This window comes from Astatotilapia calliptera, chromosome 1 (assembly GCF_964374335.1).
Source record: "Astatotilapia calliptera chromosome 1, fAstCal68.1, whole genome shotgun sequence".
In the NCBI taxonomy this organism is placed as follows: Eukaryota; Metazoa; Chordata; class Actinopteri; order Cichliformes; family Cichlidae; genus Astatotilapia; species Astatotilapia calliptera.
In genome coordinates, this window is record NC_137422.1 from 16,550,859 (window position 1) to 16,574,552 (window position 23,694).

The following is a 23,694-nucleotide window of genomic DNA, read 5'->3' on the forward strand; positions in this document are numbered from 1 at the left end:
GTAGGCCCCACACTTTGGGAAGCTCTGCACTATGGGAAGAAAGCAACCTGGCAGAAGCAGTGTGACGCTTTGGGCAAAGCTCTGCTGGGAAATCTCATTCCCCGCCATTTATGTTACGTTGACATGTACCACCTACCTCTGTCAGCAGGCGACCTACCAGAAAGCAAAAATGGTTGATTGATTGATTGAATCTTTATTTTGAACATGTTGAAAAAGTATAAAAAAAAAATAGAATTAAAAGAGACAAATGAACAAAGCAAACAAAAGGAAAACGAGCAACCACAACTCCAAATAACGTCCATGTTCAAAAAGGAGCAGGAAGAAGCATAAGCTTATTTAATCCCACCCCTTTTCCACTATCTAGTATCAATAGACTACAGAAATACCTCCTTGTAATTACATTATATGTTATGTGTAATTTTTATTTTTTATTTTTATTTTTTTAATATATACACATATATGTTTCTATCTATCCATACCTACGTATATACACACATACGCACATATACACATTTTCAATAACCCCATTAACACCTGAAGGATACACAACCTACAATTTTATATATATTTAATATATATATATACACACATACATACACACACATACACATATATATATATACATATATATATACATATATATATACATATATACATATACACATATATATATATATACATACATACATACATACACACACATATATATATACATACATACATATACATACATATACACATACATATATACCCATACCAACAAACCCGTGCATGCGCACACACATGAAAATATTAGACAAGAACACCCTATCAAATCTCTACCTTTTCCCTGTACCCTGTAAAAACCATATCCTTAAACCGCTTTTTAAACTGCGCCATGCTTGGACATTGCTTCATATCTTTACTTAGTCTGTTCCACAGCTTCACTCCACACACAGAGATGCAAAAACTTTTTAATGTTGTACGGATACGAGGATGTTTTAAATTTAATTCCCCCCTCAAATTGTATCCCCGTTCCCTTTTAGAAAACATTTTTAGAATATTGTCAGGAAGCAGGTTATTTATTGCTTTATATATAATTTGTGCTGTGAGAAAATGAACCAGATCTGTGAATTTTAGAATTTTTGATTTTAAGAATAGTGGATTTGTATGATCTCTGTAACCAGTTTTATGGATTATCCTTATGGCCCTTTTTTGTAATATAAAGATTGATGATAGCGAACATTTGTAAGTATTGCCCCAAACCTCTGCACAGTAATTCAAATACGGTGCAATCAGGGAACAATAGAGAATGTGGAGTGATTTGTGGTCCAGAATGTGTTTTACTTTACTCAAGATTGAGACACTTCTTGAAATTTTGTTATGTATATGATTTATATGAGACTTCCAGTTTAATTTATCATCTATAATCACACCAAGAAACTTATGTTCAAGTACTCTTTCAATTTCCACACCATCTACATGAATCTGCACTTGTGCATTTCTAAGGGAATTCCCAAATAAGATAATTTTAGTTTTACTTAGATTTAGCGATAGTTTGTTCCTGTTAAACCATTTTTTAATTTTGCACATTTCTGAAGTAATTGTATCCAGCAGCTCCTTTAGATTCCCCCCAGAACAAAAAATATTTGTGTCATCTGCAAATAATACTAATTTTAATATACCAGATGCCTTACAAATATCATTTATATAAATAATAAATAATTTTGGACCCAGTACAGAGCCTTGTGGAACACCACAAGCAATGTCCAAGCATGATGAGGAATGGACACCCAGCTTCACAAATTGTTTCCGGTCACTTAAATAATTTTTCACCCATTGCAGTACAACCCCCCTAATCCCATACCGTTCCAGTTTATTAATTAATATGTCATGATTGATTGTGTCGAATGCTTTCTTGAGATCCAGAAATACTCCAGCTGCATACTGTTTCTGATCTATAGCATTCGTAATCTCCTCAATTGATTCGATTAATGCCAGAGATGTTGATCTTTTTGATCTGAATCCATATTGACTGTCAGAGAGTAATTTATATTTATCTAAGAATTTGTCTAATCGTTTATTAAATAGGTTTTCTAGGATTTTGGAGAATTGTGGTAGTAAAGAAACAGGCCTGTAATTTGTGAAGTGGCGTCTATCCCCGGTTTTATACAGCGGCACAACTTTAGCTATTTTCATTTTGTTTGGCACTTTTCCCGTCTGAAATGATAAGTTGCAAATATATGTTAGAGGTCCTACAATTCCTTCAATGACCTTCTTGACGATTTTCATGTCAATATCATTACAATCAGTGGATGTTTTATATTTACACATGTGTACAATGTCAATTATTTCTTTTTCCTCCACTGATGTGAGGAACATTGAGTTAGGGTTCCTATCAATCAGGTTTTCACTACATTCTACTGATGGCAGTGACTCAGGAATTTGTTCTGCCAGTTTTGGTCCAATATTTACAAAATAATGATTAAAGCTGTTGACCTTATCAGCAGTGTTTTCCATAATATTGCCATTATCGATAAAGTATTGTGGATAACTTTGTTGTCCAGAATTATTTTTAATGATACCGTTTAAAACATCCCATATTCCTTTCATATTATGTTTATTGTTGTTCAATATTTTACTATAATACTCCTTTCTACATACACGTATAATATTGGTCAACTTATTTTTGTATTTTTTATATTTATTTTCAGCTTCTTTTGTTCTTTGTTTTAGGTATTCCCTATAGAGTGTATTTTTCTTTTTACATGCATTTTGTAAACCCTTAGTGAGCCATGGTCTATCTGAATATTTGTGCTTTCTGTTGTATTTTATTGTTGGACAGTTTTTATCGTACAACTCCATGAATATTCTTAAAAATATGCCATATGCAATATCAATATCAGCTTCTTTGTACACCTTGTCCCAGTCCTGATTTAATAGATCGTTCTTAAATGCAGTCATAGTTTCTTCTGTCCTTACACGTCTGTATCTCAGTTGTTCTTCATGCTGATTTTTCTTATAATTAGTGTCATAAACTGCAAAAACTGGTAGGTGATCACTGATGTCATTAATTAATATTCCGCTCACAATGTTGTTTTCCATATTGTTAGTGAAAATATTGTCAAGTAAGGTGGCACAATGTGGTGTAATTCTGCTAGGCCCGGTTATTTTAGGATGTAAACTCAAACTGTACATAGTGTTTAGGAATTCGTCGGTCATTTTATGCTTTTTTGGATTCAACAGGTCAATATTAAAATCACCACAGATAAACATAACTTTTTGATTTGTTTTAGAGAATATTTCCTCTATGAAGTCATTAAATACTTGAATACTAGAGCCAGGTGTTCTATATATACAGCTAATTATTACATTTTTTTCTTTTTCCTTATAAATTTCAATTGTTATACATTCTAGTAAATTATCAATTACAGTTGTCATACTTTCTACCACCTTGTAGTTTAGGTTTTTATCCACATACACAGCTACTCCCCCTCCACTCTTGTTCCTTCTATTTACAAAATTCACTTCATATCCCTCCAGTCCAAAGTCCATTCCTTTCTCCGCATTGATCCATGTTTCAGAAATGGCAATAATTCCAAATGGATTTGTCAACTCATTTAGATATTCCTTTATATTGTTGAAGTTGGCATACAGACTTCTGCTATTAAAATGGATTATTGATAATTTATTTTCTGTGTTGATGGTGTGCTTAAACTGTTCATCAGTGAAGTAGCAGCAGTTACAGCTGATGTTGTAGAAGAAATTATTTTCCGGGTCTATATCCTTTTCTAAGTCTAGAACATTATGGTCTGTGTATCGAAATGTTCTCAGTTCCAGATTATCATAAAGAGAATTCCAATGAGTCATGTTGATATTGTTGCCGGATGCAGATGAAGTTCTTTTGGACTGTGCCATGTGTTGTGTTGTGTGTCACGTCACATGTGTATTCATACCTCCAGAGTAAGTTGACCTCAGTATTTGTCCAGCTCTTCCATATTTCTGATGACCAACACTTTGGCTTGTTCCGGTGTTCCATTGAGTTTAATGAATACTTTGCAGTTGGTGGTCCATGTATTTTGAATTTTTCCCTGTTTCTTCAAGTAACGTGCTTTCCTGGCAATGTCCGCATTTCTTTTTATCAGATGTTCGTTCATGAAGACATCAGATCCTTTCAGTTTCCTTCCTTGTTTTAACAGTGCTGTTTTCTGTTTTCTGTTTGCAAATCTCACAATGATGGCTGGTTTGTTACTGTCATTTTTTCGGGGTAGAGGGTGGCAAGCCTCAATGTTGTTATAATCCACTTCCACACCTTTGGACCGTAGAAAGGTAACCACTTGATGCTCCGTGGAGTTGACATCTTCCTCTCCTGGCCCTCCTACATTGTCAGTGGCGACCGCCCGGGCGTATGACCGGGGTTTGATGCGAAGCCCCGTGATGATAACATCGTTCATCCGGGTGTACTGCTCCAAATCCGCCACTCTGTTCTCCAGGTACGCCAGCCGCCGATCCTTCTCGGCGTTCTGGATGCGGAGAGCCTTAACTTCCTCGACCAGGTCCAGGATGGCTTTCTGCTGCAGTTTGACAGTAGAAATCTCCTCTGTCATAAACTCCAGCGACTTCTTAATATCGTCTCCTTCCTCGGCTGACAGAACTTTTTTCGGGCCCATGCTGAGAGACGCTCTCGTAGCTTTGCCGTGACGACCGGCTAGCTACTTCCCAGAATCCTTTGCGGTATTTCAGTCTAAAAATAAGATTTTATCAAATGGTTCAGGAATAATTTGAGGAGAAAAGCAGTGAATTTGAGGTGTTGAGTTGGCCTCCATATTCCCCAGATCTCAATCCAACCAGGCATCTGTGGGATGTGCTGGACAAACAAGCATGATCCATGGAGACCTACATGCCAGATAATACAGCACACCTTCATTTATATACATAGTACCAATAATATAAATGGGTTATGGATTTTACCCTTAAAAAGGTGAATTTTCTTTGTTTGAGGCCAATTATAAATGTTCTATTGGAAAGCAGAAGCTTTATCTTAAGGGTATCCTGCTTTGCTTACTCAGCGATTTACATTAGCCATACTGATGAACCGACATGTTAACCCGTGGTTTAAGTGGGATTTGGAAGGTCGAAAAAACGCTAAAATCTGGTTTAGCAGTGCAGAAAAAAAAAGAAAACACGCTTCCTCAAAAAAGGTCTCAAATTGATTTGTACTACGAGCTCCAGTGGACTTGTTTTCTTTGCGGACAGGCTATGTGTTCAGCTGACCTGAAACTTACAAAACCCAGAGTCCACACCAAAGGGGAATTACTCTACCCACGGAAAAGACCTGAACTGTCTGAACTGCCCTGTTGGCTAACAAGTACTTTCTCCCCCTTATGAATCTGCATCACCACTTTACAAATTTGCATGAGGCCGGCATAATCACTAGTCTGGCATGCCCTCAAATAAACAATGAGAAGCTGCCTTGCTAAAGCCACTTCGGCTTACTGAAAATGTGTCAGTGCGCTGTTGGCTGCAGGAGCAAACGCAAGAAGATTTGTGCACTGCCTAACTCTGATGAACTTTTGATGACAATGTCTTCTTAACAGCAGGAAAATCTTTAGTGACAGCACATCATGCAGTTAATGTGCCTAACACGATTAAGTTAAAATAGTGAGGGAGAATCAAAAATCAAAGAAACTTAGGCCAGTTTGACACCACTAAACAAGGACTGGCTGTGAGTTTTTGTGTTTGGATGTCGTCTTTTGGATGATGAGTGTGTGCAAAACTCGCTTATCGCCAGCATTCACTCAGCTTGAACAGTAATTCTAGAAATGGTGCTAAATGGTATGGAATGGTAAAGATATATTTTTTATGTGTCCATAAAAAAACAATTTTTAATCATTTTGCTGTTGCAAGTTTGCCAGTTTCTTGATTGAAGCAAACAAACAAATAAACAAACAAAAGAAAAACGAATAAACTGTTGATTATTAGCTCATATAAATAGAAAAAAACAGAGGAAGGAAAAACAATAAGTGTGAATGTGTTGTGTTGCATCTCTGCAGGAAGCTCTGATGAATAAAACTGAAATCTGATGTGCCAAGACCACCATAGATCTGCAGCCCTCACTTCTGACTCTGTGGAAACACTTTCAGGGGAATTGTATACGTGTGAAACAACTATTTCAATATTTGCATGTGAAATTGACGCAACACTAAGGTAGCAGGAAGAATCTTCTCAGTTCCTGTTAAAGTGGAAATAGTCATAAGGAATCAGCTCAGCCTGAACATCCTGTCATATACTGCCAAGCCTAGTACTGCACCGGGACTCTGCCTTAGTCTAACCATTTCATGCACTGCATGGATGCAGAAGGTGAAGTTCAATAAATACTACTGACTAAAACCGCAAAGGTTCTGTGAGACTGAATATTTTTGGGGGTTCAGCTTGTGATCTTTGTCAGAGAAGACAATGCATTTCTTTTTCAGTACTTTCTTTTCTTTTGTTATTTTCCTGAATTCCAAGGAAAAGGGTACCAGAAAAATTGTCAAACAATATGTTTAAGGTAGGTAAAGACAAACAGATTTATAAGAAATTGTAAAAAATAAACACAACGCAGCTTTGAATAGATTTAATTTATACCCACCTCTTACCAAAGCTATAATTTTGTTTTTGGCCACTAGTCAAAGATAACAGCTGTGCACTTTGAAGGTTCAGTGAACTCTTCCAACCCCTGGCAGCCAGTTAGCCCTGTGGGAGAAGATCGTAATTAGAGATGTTATGGGTCATCGTGAGAAAAGAGCCTGCATTTGTAATGAATCAATGAATTAAGGTAGTGAGATGAGAAGAGAGGATAAAAGAAAGAAAGAAAGAAAGAAAGAAAGAAAGACTGATTAGTATAAACTGTCCTATTTCAGATACTTTTGTTATAGTAGCTCCATATAAAACATTATGTGTATTATGTGTTTAGAAGTGTAACGCATGCTGTTTGATAGGGCGGTACTGCCTGAACTCAAACATGGTAAATTATGTTCTTATTTTGAATGATTATAATAACACTTGGCTGTGTTTACCACATTATTTGCAGTTCTTGAACATTTGCCTTGGACCAAAGATTTATTTTCTACATGTAATACCAAATTATGCCACGACGTTAGTGCTTGACAAAGTCTGCCTCTTTAACTTTGTAGCCAAGACAGGGGCCATTGAGTGCAAATAGTCGACACAAACTAGTGTTAGTATGCCATATGGGCAGGGATAGCTCAGTAGGTAAAGTGGTCGCCCCATGATCGGAAGGTCGGCGGTTCGAATCCACTTAACGGCTACCCTGAGGTACCCCTGAGCAAGGTACCGTCCCTACACACTGCTCCCCGGGCGCCTGCTTAGTGGGCTGCCCACTGCTTCACTGAGTGAATGGGTCAAATGCAGAGAAAAACAAGTAATTTCCCCATGGGGATCAATAAAGTATCCATTATATGGCAGGAAGTACTGCAGACAGCGGTACTTCTGAATGCACCTAAACTTTTGCTTTCTTCACATACTTCTGCTCTTACATTTGCTATTTTGAGTGTGTGACCTGATAGTCGACTAAAGATGAAACCTCAGTTGTTATGTACAAATGCCTCCGGTTCTTAAACAGAGATAAGCCCAGAAGATTCAACACCACACTACCCTAAAGGAATGTATTCTTTACGCAGAAAGATAATTTGATAAATGTAAAGGCATGCAGGCATCACTTTTTACCATGTCATTGTCCTCATGAAGAACTGTGACTTGCAGCCTTAGGCCATGAGGACAGTAAGGCTATAACAATAAGTGTCACTCTTTTGCTCTCGTTTTCTCCTCCTGTCATTTTCGTGGTATTTTCAACATGGCCCCAGGTGATGTAATGGAGTGACCCATTATAAACTCACTTTATTCACTGAAGTAACACCATAACTTGCATCAGTAACTGCTAACGCCTGAGGCAGGTGCCACTGGTCTGCATCTTCAAGAGCGAGATACATGGGAGGGAATTCTGATAGGCCGGTGCTGTATCAATTTTAACAATTATAGTTGTTGTGCACTCTTTTTCACTGTCAAGAAGGGTGTGATATGAATTGGAAATGCAGACAAAACTACAACCATCACAAAACACTCACACACACAAGCACACAGACAAACAGAGCAAACCGGGAGTCATTAGCCCCGACCTAGGTGTGTTGAATTTAGCTCGACTCCCCTCACTGAGAAGCCTTTATTTCTAACCTATTTCAGCTCATTGTTTTTGTTTGTTTATTGCCTGCAGCTTGGTTGCTACACCAATCTTTTAAAGAGATCTCAGTGTTGTATTTACAGCTTGTTGCTACTATTCTACCACTTGCTTTAAGGTCTTACCCTCAAGAACGTGGGATATCTTGAGTCACTAGAGTGGCTTAGAATATTTGAGGTATATTGAGGCATTAAAGCCATATTTGTTTTACTTGTTTTTACTAAAAACCATGCCAAAAAGGTATTAGAATTTATCAGTACAATCAATTATAAATACCACAGAATATATATGTGAGTGTTTTTGCTGCAATCTGCAGTGTACTCTATGGTGTGACAAAATAAAATACTGTTCATCAGCACTTAAAAATTATTGACTTTGAGCATTTTACTGCCTTGTTTCTGACCCAGAAAAAAAGCAGCATTTACAGGAGAAGCTGAAAACACTGAGGCAATCAAATAAAAGGTTAACCCGGAGTTCTTGAGGAGGAAGCGTCCTTGTCTCAGGGAGGTCAGATCTGACAGATCATTATTCATAAATTTAAGTGTAATTCCAGTAAAAAGTACAGACTTTGTCTCCTGTTTATTGTCAAGAGAAACAAAGACATCATTTTTTCTGGAAATAAATGTTAGAGTTTACTTTTGTCATTTTTTTAATAGAACTAAATTAACCTCCACGGTTAAACAGCCAGATACCACGCTGCCCACTCACCAAGAGTTTATGTTTCTGTCAGTTTTCTTTCATTTGATATTAAATATTTATCTTTATTCAGTCATCGCATATTATCCAGACAGTGTAAAACAGTTCATATAAAATCCACAAACTATATTAGAAATAGTGAGTGAACAGGTTCAGGCTGAAGGCATGCGGTGTTGGGTGTAACGCATAACAAAGAATGTTACTGTAATCGCATTACTGTACATTTTTCATAACGCCATAAAGTAACGTGTTACTGTACTAATTCGGTAAGTTACAATAATGTTGTTACTTGCATTGCAAAGGTTCCTCAGTTATCCACACACCAGGCTTGTCTACAATCAGCTGTACCTGAATTCAGTTTGTGAACGGGAGAAGCAAAATGGTGTACAGGTGTTGAAAGATTTTGAGTTTTGCGTTATGTTTATTTGTAGCTTTATTTAAAGGAAGAAGAGCTTATGAGTTGTACAACTGCTGAATATAACCGTTAAACGCCTTTTTACTGTTTCAACAGATAAGCTCCTGTTTCAACAGATAAGCTAACGGTCTCTCCTTTTAAGGAGTTGTTGTTGAGTTCTGTACATGCCACACCTACCAGTTGTGAAAGTGTTTGAGTATAAATAAAGGATGTACGGACAGCCCCGCGCGATTCCTCTGTGTCACATCTGTTGTGCACACGGTGCAGAACAGATCGGACCGTGACGGGGCATCGTCCATGTACATGTAAAATCTTTGAGTCTGTGTTTCTTTGCCTCCTAATAATTTTCTCTTCACAACAGGGATACAGCTTTTATTTGTACTAATATAAGAGTGTGATGGTAAAGTGGAAATTGCATCCAGGACTGAAACCATCGCTTTATGCTGCTGGCAGAAATTTGGCTGTTTGCAAGCACCTGCACAGACAGCATGCTAACGTTAAGCTAGCTGAGAACCCAGAGTCACATTCAAGCTGAGTGAATGCTGACCGCTGCCCAGCAGGCAGACCCTGAACTTCAACAGGTAACATGTGTCTAAAATAGAGTCATCATGGCGATCACTTTGAAGTCTGTTTGAGCTTGTTTTTGTTTTTGCTTTATGTTGTCAGCTTTATGTTCAGACCTAAATTAAAGCTCCTTATTAGGATAGGTATTTGTGTTGGCATGTAGGACTGTAGCCTTTATGTTGTTAACTGGTAATTATAACACCATGCATTTCAGGTAATTTCAAAGGGCAACGAGTAATAAGTAGTTTAAAGATTTACTTTTTCTGGTGAGCAATTAAGTCATGCACTACATTATTTTTAAGGAAAATTACAAGTAATGTGTAATACATTACTTTTCTTCAATAACATTCTCAACATTCTTTATATATGCCTTGTATATGTTACCATTAAAGCTACTCAATGTTTCCAATAGAAGAAAAAGAACACAACAACAACAAACAAATATGCAACAACATTTTCACATATAACCCTCAAAATATAAATGTGGAATATTTAAATGACTGAAAAGTCCCAACAAACAATAATGCAATATACCAGACCAGCACATTATTATTATTGCTTTTAAATTATTATTAAATTTACTACACCCATCAAGTGTAGTGAACATTTACACAGTTGATACATTTCACACATGGGAGGTGCACAATGACTCCTCAGTGCCACCTAGAAATTTTTAGTCAGGTACACCTGAGATATTGTTTGAGTTAGTGAATTTTGCTCCACTTGTAAATAGTAATATGTCCAAAAAAGTTCAGGGGACCTTTTACCCAAGCCCACTGGGAAGTCATCGATTTTGAATTAAGATAAAATTTGGGTGGTTTTTTTTCGTCATATGAAATTTTGAATGTGGGTTCCACAGATTAGCAGGTGTTTTTAATATCACCTAGTGAGCACAGGAAGTGAAAGGTAACTTTTTTTGTGAAACACAATGATATTCCCAAATGCAAGATGACTGCAGGAAACCAAAAGCTTTTCTGCAAGTTGGTAATGCTGAGCTACTCAGTACTGCTGAGGCAACTCTGACAGGACGCTTTTTGTATATCAGGCCTGACCCCAGTTTGCAGCCTGCAGGCAACATGGCGTGGGTGTGAATGACTCTGATTACTGTCTATTGGCGAATAACAGTGAAACTGCCTGGCTAAAACTTGGCTCATTACTGCCCTGGAAAAAATAAAGCAAGAAAAAAAACACTTGTTTGACTGGTGGATCTGTTGTTTTGTCATCAACCTGAGCCAGAAAAATACAGGCCGAGGTAATGAAAATACTAATATTAATAATAAGTTATTTATTTAGTTACTTTTGCATATTAAAATACTGCTGTTACACTAGATGTCGAATATGTTCATGTTGCTATGCTTTATGCTTTAACTAGCGGCCTAGTAAGTAGGTTTTAAAGTGTCCAGCCACTGTCTAGAACAAACAGAAGAAAGCCTGCAGCTGGGCCTGGGGCATTAGAAGAGCTTTGAAATGCTTTTTTCCCCACCTCTAAGTCATATGGGTTGGTGGCATTTGGTCTGAATAAAGTCCAGTGCACAGATGTGTGTGATGTGTAGCCTTGTACTTTGGATCCGCTTCCAGTCTTGCCTGAAGTATGGCAGAAAGGTCGGCGATCTTCTCTCTGTGAACAAATGGGGTGGCACCCAGGCACCTTCTCAAAGGTGCTGTCCTCGTCATCGGACATCACATGATTTCATGTTCAGCTAAAAGAACAGCTTTAAACTATCACTTTTATTGTGTTCCATGCTTTGTTACGTGCTTGTACCCGGTACCAAAATAATAAAATATTACTCTTCCTTTTGACCACAGGTTGATTGTGGTAAAGTTAAGATGTAGAGAGTAAAATGCAACCAGGCTTTCCCTTTGCTACAGAGCAGTGGTTTAAACAGAAAATTGTCTGACTAGATCTTTTGCTTGTCCCTATGGTAACAAGAAGCAGGGCAAAGGTCTCTGTGTGTAATTATTATGTGTTACTCTATTGATCCCCTTATGGAAATTCTCTTTTTGCTTACCCTTGTGCAAAGGCAAATCAGACTGCTGGGTAAGCTTGAGAAGTGCACTCTTGAGCCTGGTATAGATTCATTGCTTTGCTCAAGGACACTTCAGTGAGATGAATACTTGTCATCACTGAGGCTTAAACCTGAACCCTTCATCTAAAGAAAGTGCTCCGTCCCTGCTTTGCGCCCTACCTTGTTTGCACATGTGTATACATATGTATGTGGTTTATTGTGAATGTATTGTTTCTCTGATTTTTGTTGTATATGTTGATGCTCTAAAGCCTTATAAAGCAGTTTACAATAACTGGCAAGAGCCTACATAAAAAGTTAAATTGAGTGGTTCATATATTGCGATCTAATGCTGTAATAGGCAATCAAATATGCAGTTCAAGGGCGCAGTTTGAGCATAATAGCCTATACTGTCTCCTAGTGTACTACTGAGCTACCACTTAAATTTCTCAAAGGTTTTCTTGTATGTCCTTTTGCAAATTTAGGTTCAACATCAGATTGGACATTTTGATATGTGATATGGTTTATGAAACAGGTAGCTGAGAGAGTTTGCCTCAGTATTGATTCTCCTCATTTATCCCAACAGCACTTCAGTCTGCACTTGAAGGAATCTCCAAAGTCAGCGTGACCATCTGTAGTAATTTTATACAGCAATGCGATATTATAATTTAAGTCCCACTCTCTACTCATAGTACAGTCAACAAGTATCCTACTCACCATATGTACACTCTGGAAATTTGGATGGCTCTTTCTATTCCTTTCTCTAACGCATAGGCACAAAATAGGTTGTTTGCCACTGATGGTTTTCGCTCATTTACAGATAATGCTGTGGAAGTGGGGTGTGTTTTTTGTATCTGTCTGGGTAAGAGACATCAGCGGCGGCACAGTGCTGCAGTCACAGCTGCAGGTAAATTGGTAATTAGTAATCTTGTCTATTTATCTCTCCTGCAGTGAGGCTAGAGTCTCTCTCCTGGTGATTGTGTACACCAGTGGCATGCTCTCTGAGCCTCAAGTTTTGAGCTGTTTTCTAGCAGCATGACTAGCACCTTGACTGTGTTGTTTATATTTCATAAAATCACAGCTATATGGTGGCTATTATCCTGTGGGCGCATGCTTCTGGAACACATATCGTAGGTACTACTTACTACAAGTACATCTCATTTTAAGTCCACTGTCCTTCTGTGACCTGTGCTGGTTGCTTGGGTCCAGCATCGTAAATGACATCTCAATACACTTAATTCTGCACAGAGGAGCAAGAGCACAGACACTTGAGGACTGAAAATGAATCCGTTTAGGTAATTCAGGTGGAAACATACCTTCATTGGAAATGTGCTAATGAGTGGACTGAGTGGTCTGATATTGCAGACTGCACTAAAGCCATGACATCACTGTTTAACATACAGGTTAGAAAGAAAACAAAGGCATCTTTCAAGTTAAACCTATTAGATGTAGAAAATACCCCACTGAACGTGATAGGACAGGCAGTACTTCTTGGTTTTTAAGTAGTTTTTAGACAAATTAGTGGTGTGCTTTGGGTGTAACCCTAACCTTTATTTTACTCGGTTTTGTTGCACAGCACTTTGTGGCTACATGTCTTTGAAAAGCACTGTGTAATTAAACTTTGCTTGCATTCTTACTTACTTTATCTTAATGCAGTTATAACCCCTTCTCCATGCAAACTGACTGCAGGCCAGTGGGTGTAGCATGTCTATTAGAAATGGAGTGATACTTCTCCTTGGTCAGTCTCTAATGTGTCTCTCATTACATACACTGTTCTGTCACTGCCATATATCTGGTGCTTGAATTCATCAGTAAATCTGACTTTTTTCAGTCCTCCATGCTGAAACGATGAAAGGCTGTCTCAGGCTACCTCACACCTCTGGCCTGAATTCCCCTGCTGCCAAATAATTGTTCTTCCCTTTTTGAAACATAAGTAGACAATCTTTTTCATTTCTTTTCTGTCTCTCTATGAAAAAGCTTTACAAAGCTTAAATTTACAATATTATTAAGACCTCACAAACAATATACGATATAGAAATATTACTTTCAGATTTATCAAGAGTACTTTTATGACCCTATAGTATTTTAACATGATATTCATGTAGCTGTTTAGACAAGGGTGTGGGCTGAGGTTATTTTAAGTTCAATACACGTTTTTTATTACTTTTAAGTAATTATATTATCAGCTCATCCTGTAATATTGAGCTCTATGAACAAAAGCTATTGTTCTGAAATGTCAATACAACATGGCCATTGGACAATTTCATTGATGAACATTTGGTGAATGGTGTACAAGAGCATTGTTGAACTGCTTGGGTATGCAAAACACATAAATTAACAGAGTTTAATTTTACCGAAATGCAGGTTTATTATAAGTGTCTTGTTCAAGAATGCTTTTGTAAAAGTAAAAAACACTTTTACTCATTAGAATTATAAATAAAGTGAATACACTGGATAAGTATTCTTCCATACTAGAGATGGCACGATACCACTTTTTTATGTCCGATACCGATATCATAAATTTGGATATCTGCCGATACCGATATGAATCCGATATAGTGTTTTTTAATCAACAAAGCTGTTTTTTAAATATCTTGCTGCATTTTGTATAAGTTCATACTCAAGTTTAAAACAACAACTACACTAAAGCTATTCTGTTATACCTGTATGCAAAAAAAAAAAAATTCATAGTTCAGCAATACTGATCAATCTAATAAACTTAAACCTACACCATCCTCCCTATTCTGGTATTTTAAAGAGTACTTAGCGTAAATATTAAGCAACCTAACTAATAGGGTTCCAACTCCCAGCAACAACAAAAATAAATAAATAAAAAATAGGGAACCACCCCTCACGCTCCACCTCATGATGCTTAATCGACGTAATCAACCTTAATTTGATGCAGTGTGAAAAAAAATGCACAGAAATCAATTATTTTTCAAGAAATATTAAATAGATTCAACATCTTTCTTCAACAAAATTGCAGACTGCACAGATGGTACCTTCCCAAAGGAAAAAGTACTATAGCTTACTAGGGTAGATATATTAGACTTAATAGTTACTATATACAGTAATTGACTTCTATTCATTTTACATCAAATTAAAACTTTGGGTGTCAGATAATTATTTATTAAAAGCTCGACATTTTAAATGAGAATAAGAAAGAAAAGTATGTCTTTGTGCCCCCTTTTCCCTGTTCATGCCCTATCGGCCCCCCTGGCTAAACTTTGCTAGATCCGCCCCTGCACAGTTACCAGCGTCAGCTACGTAGAAAAAGATCCTCCAGTAGAAAGTAAATAAATTCTAACAACAGCTTATCAAGCTTAAACGTGCTGCTGTTGTTTATCCGCTGGTTTCCTCTTTCTGGTGCAAAGTGGGCCAAAAACAAACAAGAGAGGCGACAGAAAAGCCGATCAGCTGATTATTAAGCAGTTTCATGATTGAAGTAGCAGCAAGAAGAGGCAGTCACTTGTTAAGCTTAACGCAGGAATGCTTTACAAACATTCAGAGATGGACTTACACACTTGCTTTACTTCTCTCGGGGATAACTTTGTCGGAGATGAAATGCCGGGTTGCTAGCGAAGCTCCACATGCTATCCAGACCACCACCGGTCCTGCATGCCACAGCCGCTCTATCACGTGATGCATACTGCTCCAACGTGCTAACGTTCTGAGGCGAGTTACGGCGTGTTGCAAGTTTTGTGAGGTGCTTTCGTGATATTTAATGGATCGGATTACATTTTTTATTTTTCTCCGATATCCGATCCAGTAATTTAGGTCAGTATCGGACTGATATCGGTATCGGTATAATTGCATTATAAACAAACTTCAAGGCAAAACAACATGTACCAAACAGCTGAAACAGCAAGCAGTTGTCCACTCATTATCAGACCTGGTACTTTCAGTGTTTCCAATAATGTATGTGGAAGTAAAAGATGTGGATAAATGCATCAGGTACAATACATTTAACGACACATCCTGTTTATTAATGTATCTTGCAAGTAGAAATAGTAAGACATTGTTTGGCCTTATATTACAATTCACTTACAGTGACACAATATTATTAGATTTTTAAAGTGGTATTTTTATGCTCCGGGAAAAAATGATCTTCATTCATTACTTGAAAAAAGATTTGAATCAACAATGAATCTGTTTGTCGAGTATTGATTCCTCTCAGTGTCCATCTTTAATTTTGTCTGATTGCTTGGAAAAATGTTAAAAATCAACCCAACAATTGATGAAAAAAAATATATAAATAAAATATTGTTCTCTGGTTTTGCTCTATTTGGTATTTTAGATTAAAATAAATGTAAAAAGTAGTTCTGGAGGAATATAATGTGTTTTAATGATGGAAAGCACTATCACACAGTTAGGGTGAATGTAAAAGCTGCGTTCTCCTGACTAAACGGTTAAGTTACAGATGTAAAGCTAGTCCACTGTTCGTCTATTTTGTTTTAAGCACTTCTTTATTGCAACATTAATTTGAATTGTGTGCCTACTCTGTTACAATCACTTTGGTGCCATTGTTATTGCTGTGCAAACAACCTATCCACTCTAGCAAACGACCTAGTAAATGCATTGAATGATCACTGTTGTGCAAGTTGAGATGTAATGAATTAATAAAGTAAAATGTCGTAACACTGGCTAAATTAAATCTGGCCTGTTATGTAACATTATTTGATGTAATCTACAGTTTTTATGGTGACCAGGTGTTAGGTGGATTAGTCACAGCGGGGCATTTGAAAAACGGCATTAAGCTTAGGTGTTTGACTTTTTTTTGTCTTAATATAATACCTTAGATTCTTGCAGTCTTAACTACAACATATTATTTTCTGGTATTAAGTAAGTTATCATCTCTAAACGTTTCAGATAGTCAGGAAACATATATTGGTTGTTTCATACCTTAGTATTTAATCAGAATATGTGATATTGTTATGATATTGGCTATTATTAGCACTGATCATGATTAGAATTTTAATTTGCCTTACCATGAGTCATGTAAGGCAGCGCTCCCCAACCTTTTTTGCGAGACGGACCGGTTTATGCTCGACAATATTTTCACGGACCGGCCTTTAAGGTGTCGCGGATAAATACAACAAAATAAAACCAGTACTGGTACCGAAAAAAAGAAAATTTATTCATAACACATGTGAAAAGACCCAGGAAAACCGAATAAACGATAAAAGCGATAACAAAATAACGCTGAAAACCGATAAAAACCCTGAAAACTATACATTTCACACCTGAGCCTCAACTCTCGCGGCCCGGTACCAAACGACCCACGGACCGGTACCGGTCCGAGGCCCGGGGGTTGGGGACCGCTGATGTAAGGCATGCTGATTATTATCTTGAAAACAAAGTAAAACAATGACACAGTGACATATAAGAAGGACCACGGGCAGTTAATAGCTGTCCAATGAGAAATGATGTGACTGTCCTGAAGGACACTGAGCTTCACACTGTGTTGTGCTATTGTTTATCATAATTTCATACCAAAATCTATTTTTTCATCTTGGAGGGTTGTTCTTGATTAAGACACAATGTCAAAATTTATGACCTCATCATCAGCTTTAATTACTTTTTAAAAATACAGATTTTCAGAACCACTGTCTTGTAATTGGTTTAAACTTGTAAAAGCTTGACATAAGCAACAACCTGATTTTACTTATAGCTCAACATCACTTCTTACCAAAGTAAAATGTGGTTTGCATGAGACATGCAGGTTAAGAGTTGAAAGGTGTTTGTGACTTGTGTGACTTACTCCCACGTGCGCAGTACACAATACAGTACATCATTATCACTCAGCTCTTTTGGAACAAATGTGTTATCTCACTAATATGTTATTTCCTGTTATCTCACGCTGTCTAAGATGGGAACTTTATATCTCTAGCATAATTCATACTGATTTTATGTTTGTACTTTCTATTGCAAAAGTGCTTTGCAAATAACCCTCTCATTTTAAAACTGCCACTACCACTTAACAACCATCTGCTTTAAGAACTATTGAGATGCTGTTGAGGTTAGAAACCACGCCATTTATTGTAGCTTTTAATCAGCGCAAGATCGAAACAGCAGCGTACAGTCGTGCTGTCCTTTAGCTCGAATTGCTTAAGCAAGCTCAGCCACTTCTTTTACACGTATCATTCATCTAGCAACATGAACTGAAATGATTAAACAAAAAGAAGAATACAGAACATTTCAGTCCCTTATTTGCATGAAAGTGCAATGAAGATTCCTTTTCCAAATTGCTCCTGAGAGAGAGGAGTAACTTTGATGAACAGGGTTCAGCCTTTGATTACAATCCCGTTAAGATCCATTAGTCACTCAACATAATCACCTCCCTTCGTTGTCTCCCCCCCCACCGCCCCCAAATATTGATGTCTACACATGCCTCCCCTCAAGAGTCTCTCTAACCTAAACAACTGCTCCCAATACACAGGCCAGTTCCCTCCTCGGTGCTCTCCAGACAACAATGAGTGGGAAGAATGCTTACTGGTAGGAAAGTTGACTCGAACAGGAAAAGAGAATGACACCAGGACTAAGGACCAACAACAGCACAACCAAGAGTAACCCACATTAATATATGATCAATATTTTTTTTTGGACATTTTCACCCCCTGGTGACAGTAAATATCTACAGCTTAAAGAAGTGAGTCTGTATAGTTCAGCTCAACACATATGAATTAAGCTTAATTTAGACTTCTGCATCTATGCGGAGGCTACTTAACCAGCATTTATAGCTGTGTGTCATGTACCTCTATATATGTACAATAGTTGGCAGTGGAGTTTCTATCTTCCAGTCGATCAGTTCTCTTCAGGCTAATTTGGAAAATTGGCAGCGGCAGTGCAAAAGTCTTTTTTTATTCCACCGTCATGTCTTTTTGCTAAAAAAGGGAAATAAATGCAGCACTTTACTGAAGCAAATGTTAACATAAATGGAAATGCAGTATATAAGGCAAAAGTTGAGAGAACTGACCAAAAAGAGTTTGGTAAGTTCTATGAGCTTGACATTTTTGGATAATATCTGGTGTGATCACCCTTTCAATATGACCTGAACTCTTTTAGTTAAGCTTTCTTGTCATTTCTTTATGTTTAGGCTTCATGAAGGACATTCAAAGCTCTTCTTTGGATGTTGGCCTTTTCTTCTGTTCTCTTTCAAGATGATCCCACACTGATTCACTGATGTTGAGTTCTGGACTCTGGGGAGGGCAAACCTTGACTGATAGTGTTACATTGTGTTTTGGGGATTGTTGTCATGCTGAAAAATGAAGCTGCTGCTTTGCTCAGATGCTTTCCAGATGATATTGCAAGCTGAGTCATAGTCTGATGGTACTTTCTGCATTTATGATTTCATCAACTTTCACAAGATTTCCTAACACAACTGGCCAAAATGAACCCAAATCACAGATGTATTTTTTCAACAGACTGCTTGCGTGACGAAAGATTGGTTAAAATTGCTAAGTTGTCTATTGTAGACACTCTCGAATTAGATGCTTTTATTTGAGCAACTCAGAGGCTACATGACTGTTGTGAACACTATTAATATAAAAGCTGAAGAAACTATATTTTCAATCATAGAAAAGAACTTCAGGTATAGTTATGTAAAGAATCTGCTGTGGGCTTTTTTTGTTTTAAATAAGATTGGGATCTTAGGTGCTACCAGTGCCCAATGACGACTATGCTTAAATGACACAACATGACACAAAAAATGCACAGATTATTTTTCTTTTGTTAGATAAAATTAGGTACATTGCGCGTACAAGAACTTGAATATAAAGTATGTAGCCATTTGCTGAAATGTGATTATATTTCATTATTCATCTCAGAATTAGAAAATGCAAAAATGGTTATTCAACTGTTTGTCAAGCCTCCCCTATCTTATTATGCATTTATATAGCAAATGTACACCAGCAAACTTGAGAAATGCTTTAATTCGCATCAGTCAAGCTGAACGGTAGCTCAAAAGTACAAATACCAAGATCATAAGTGGATAGTCTGGAATCTTGTCCATGCTTTACAGCCCAAAATGTACTGAATTCCCTTTCCTGGAAGATTCATTGGAGTTAGACTGCTACCCAAATCAAAAATCGATGCAGTTATTTTGGGAACATTCTCCATGGTGAGAATAGCCAAGAGGCATGCAACACCAAACAGCTTGCTGAACCAAATGCCTTCAATCGATAGGTTAGTGAATTATGCATGGTATCATGGTGCCGTACAACTCCGCAAAGCCACTTGTGCCTTTGATGCCTGTCTTGATGTGACATTTAATTTATATGCGCACAAATGTGTGTGTATTTTAGTATATTTCACTGATCACGGACATAGTGTTATTTCTTTTTCTTTGATTCTCTAGTGCTTTGTGTGTTACTACGCCTCATGACATGTGACCTCCCACTCTAAGGAAGAGGAGGATGTAGAACAAACATGGACCAGCAGACAACTGCCCACACACTTAAACACATACTTGCGCTGACACGCATGCATAGCTCGCTGGTCTATCAAGACTTTCTGGTCTTAAACTGTCAAGGGAGAGCAAGCCTGCATGAATGTGGCACTGGCTTGTTATCGCAACAATCTCTCAACAGCCTTTATTTCAAAAGATGACACATGGTGATGCCTTTTATAATTAAAACTCAAGTGGCTCTCTTTCATTTATTTATTCAGGCACGGCTGTTTCTTCCCTTCCACTTTCATGCTTGTTCAAATTGATTTAACTTTTAAAATTGTCAGTACAAAATAGGTTAGCTACTGCAATTACAAAAGTTCTAATTAAAAGCAGAATGCAAATATATTCATAATTGTGTTGCTGTCTTATCTGTTTCATGGCTGGTGTTACTTTAAAGCAGGCGGGGAGAAAATTAACCTGTGAGAGAGAGGTCGCGAGGTAGAGAGAGAGAGAGAAAGGGGGGAGAAAGAGGGATTTTCCACAAAGTTGTTTCAAATCTTAAACTATGCAATAATGAACATGATAAAAAAACAGCCATTAAATCCAGAGTCACAGAGTCCAAGTTAAGCACATTCATGCAAACCAAATGTTTTTATAGACTCCATCCATTTGTAAAACATGAAATAATTTTTATCCCGGTGGAGATAAAAATTACTTTTTTTAATCTCACCTTTGTGCCCCCCTCCCCCTGAGATCTGCAGCTTTTTCTTATGTATACCTCAAATTTGAGGTATACATAAGGACTGCTGTGTGCGGCATCCTGCAGTTAGAAACTCTTGCTATGAAACACGTCTCTGGAACAATTAAGCACAGGCTTTGTGGGGTGTACAAATATTGGTGCAGCTGCTGTGATGGGCTAAGAGAAAAAAGCAGATGCGCTCCTGAGCAAAAAGATCAATCTGATCATCATTTACTTGCAGTCCATAATGCTTTAAAAAATGCTACTGAACACAGTTATTCTCACATATGTATTAACTTCCAAGCAACAGAGTTAAATCAGAATTTAAAATAGCAGTATTTTGTTATGTGGAAATTTGACATTATTTCATATTAAATATTTCAAATTCAAATTTTTATTTGTCACGTACACAGTCATACACAGTACGATATGTAGTGAAATGCTTGGACAACTGCTCGTGACCTAAAGAAAACAAAAAAAGGAAAAGGCTATGAATAAGATAGGAAATAAATATGAAAAATTAAAAAGGGTAAATTTAACTAGGAAGGAATAAAATATAAATTAAGGTTAAAAATGAAATAACTGTACAACACAAATTAGAATGAAGGGTAAATTTAACTGGGAAGAATAAGATAAAATATATAAATTAAAGTTGAAAATAAAATAACTGTACAACAAAATACACAATATAGAACTATATAAGAATGTATGAAGAAATCTAAATATAAATAAATATATACACAATAACAGCAGCTGTACAAGTATTAACCGGAAATGAAGAATATAGTGACCAGTGTTGTGCAAAAACAAAGTCCAGAAAGTCCAGTGTGTGTGTAAGAACCATATGTGTGGGTCAGTACTGTGTGGTGGTGTGATTGAGAGACCGTATCGCCTGCGGGAAGAAGCTCCTCCTCAGTCTCTCTGTGTTGGTCTTCAGGGAGCGGAATCGCTTTCCTGACCTCAGCAGAGAGAACAGTCTGTTGTTGGGATGGCTGAGGTCCTTCACCATCTTCCTGGCCTTGGTCCAGCACCGCCTGCTGTAGATTGAGTGCAGGTCAGGGAGCTCGGAGCGGATACACAGCTGGCTAAATTGTGCTGTTTTGTTAAACTGAGGTTAGCATGGTGTTGTGATGATTAGCATCATAATCTCACAGGGAGAAGTCCTGGGTTTGAATCCTGTGGTCACCTGGGGCCTTTCTGTGTGGGTGCTCTCCAGGTACTCTGGCTTGGTCCCCCAGTCCGAATTGCAGAATGGCAGATAGAGACAAAATACTGTTAACCTGACTGTCTGCAGTTTTTACACGCTTACATACACACGCAGTTACTGTCCCTCCATTTACAAAGGCAGAGGTATCACGGTGTAATTATTTTATGTGTCATTGTTTTTTCCCCCCTGATTAATAATACAGGGAGTGCAGAATTATTAGGCAAGTTGTATTTTTGAGGAATAATTTTATTATTGAACAACAACCATGTTCTCAATGAACCCAAAAAACTCATTAATATCAAAGCTGAATGGTTTTGGAAGTAGTTTTTAGTTTGTTTTTAGTTTTAGCTATTTTAGGGGGATATCTGTGTGTGCAGGTGACTATTACTGTGCATAATTATTAGGCAACTTAACAAAAAACAAATATATACCCATTTCAAATATTTATTTTTACCAGTGAAACCAATATAACATCTCCACATTCACAAATATACATTTCTGACATTCAAAAACAAAACAAAAACAAATCAGCGACCAATATAGCCACCTTTCTTTGCAAGGACACTCAAAAGCCTGCCATCCATGGATCCTGTCAGTGTTTTGATCTGTTCACCATCAACATTGCGTGCAGCAGCAACCACAGCCTCCCAGACACTGTTCAGAGAGGTGTACTGTTTTCCCTCCTTGTAAATCTCACATTTGATGATGGACCACAGGTTCTCAATGGGGTTCAGATCAGGTGAACAAGGAGGCCATGTCATTAGTTTTTCTTCTTTTATACCCTTTCTTGCCAGCCACGCTGTGGAGTACTTGGACGCGTGTGATGGAGCATTGTCCTGCATGAAAATCATGTTTTTCTTGAAGGATGCAGACTTCTTCCTGTACCACTGCTTGAAGAAGGTGTCTTCCAGAAACTGGCAGTAGGACTGGGAGTTGAGCTTGACTCCATCCTCAACCCGAAAAGGCCCCACAAGCTCATCTTTGATGATACCAGCCCAAACCAGTACTCCACCTCCACCTTGCTGGCGTCTGAGTCGGACTGGAGCTCTCTGCCCTTTACCAATCCAGCCACGGGCCCATCCATCTGGCCCATCAAGACTCACTCTCATTTCATCAGTCCATAAAACCTCAGAAAAACCAGTCTTGAGATATTTCTTGGCCCAGTCTTGACGTTTCAGCTTGTGTGTCTTGTTCAGTGGTGGTCGTCTTTCAGCCTTTCTTACCTTGGCCATGTCTCTGAGTATTGCACACCTTGTGCTTTTGGGCACTCCAGTAATGTTGCAGCTCTGAAATATGGCCAAACTGGTGGCAAGTGGCATCTTGGCAGCTGCACGCTTGACTTTTCTCAGTTCCATCCATCCATTCGCTACCGCTTATCCTTTTCAGGGTCGCGGGGGGTGCTGGAGCCAATCCCAGCTGTCATAGGGCGAGAGGCGGGGTACACCCTGGACAGGTCGCCAGTCTGT

The 23,694-nt window shown here is 37.8% G+C and overlaps 1 protein-coding gene and 1 long non-coding RNA gene across 2 annotated transcripts in view; one reads left to right on the top strand and one right to left on the bottom strand.

Moving 5' to 3' along the window:
- Positions 1 to 211: 211 nt before the first annotated feature.
- On the bottom strand, positions 212 to 9,325 carry LOC145420946 (uncharacterized). Its single transcript, XM_080290437.1, has 2 exons — positions 9,205 to 9,325; positions 212 to 6,714 (listed from the first exon to the last, which is right to left on the bottom strand). Exon 2 carries the CDS (start codon positions 4,647 to 4,649, stop codon positions 3,954 to 3,956), a length of 696 nt encoding a protein of 231 aa, XP_080146563.1. The 5' UTR covers positions 4,650 to 6,714; positions 9,205 to 9,325; the 3' UTR covers positions 212 to 3,953.
- The window catches only part of LOC145420963 (uncharacterized), a 49,475-nt gene continuing 34,323 nt past the window's right edge, over positions 8,543 to 23,694 (top strand). The window contains exon 1 of the long non-coding RNA XR_013902215.1: positions 8,543 to 9,907. This is a non-coding gene — a long non-coding RNA (uncharacterized LOC145420963). The remainder of the gene's footprint in view (positions 9,908 to 23,694) is intronic.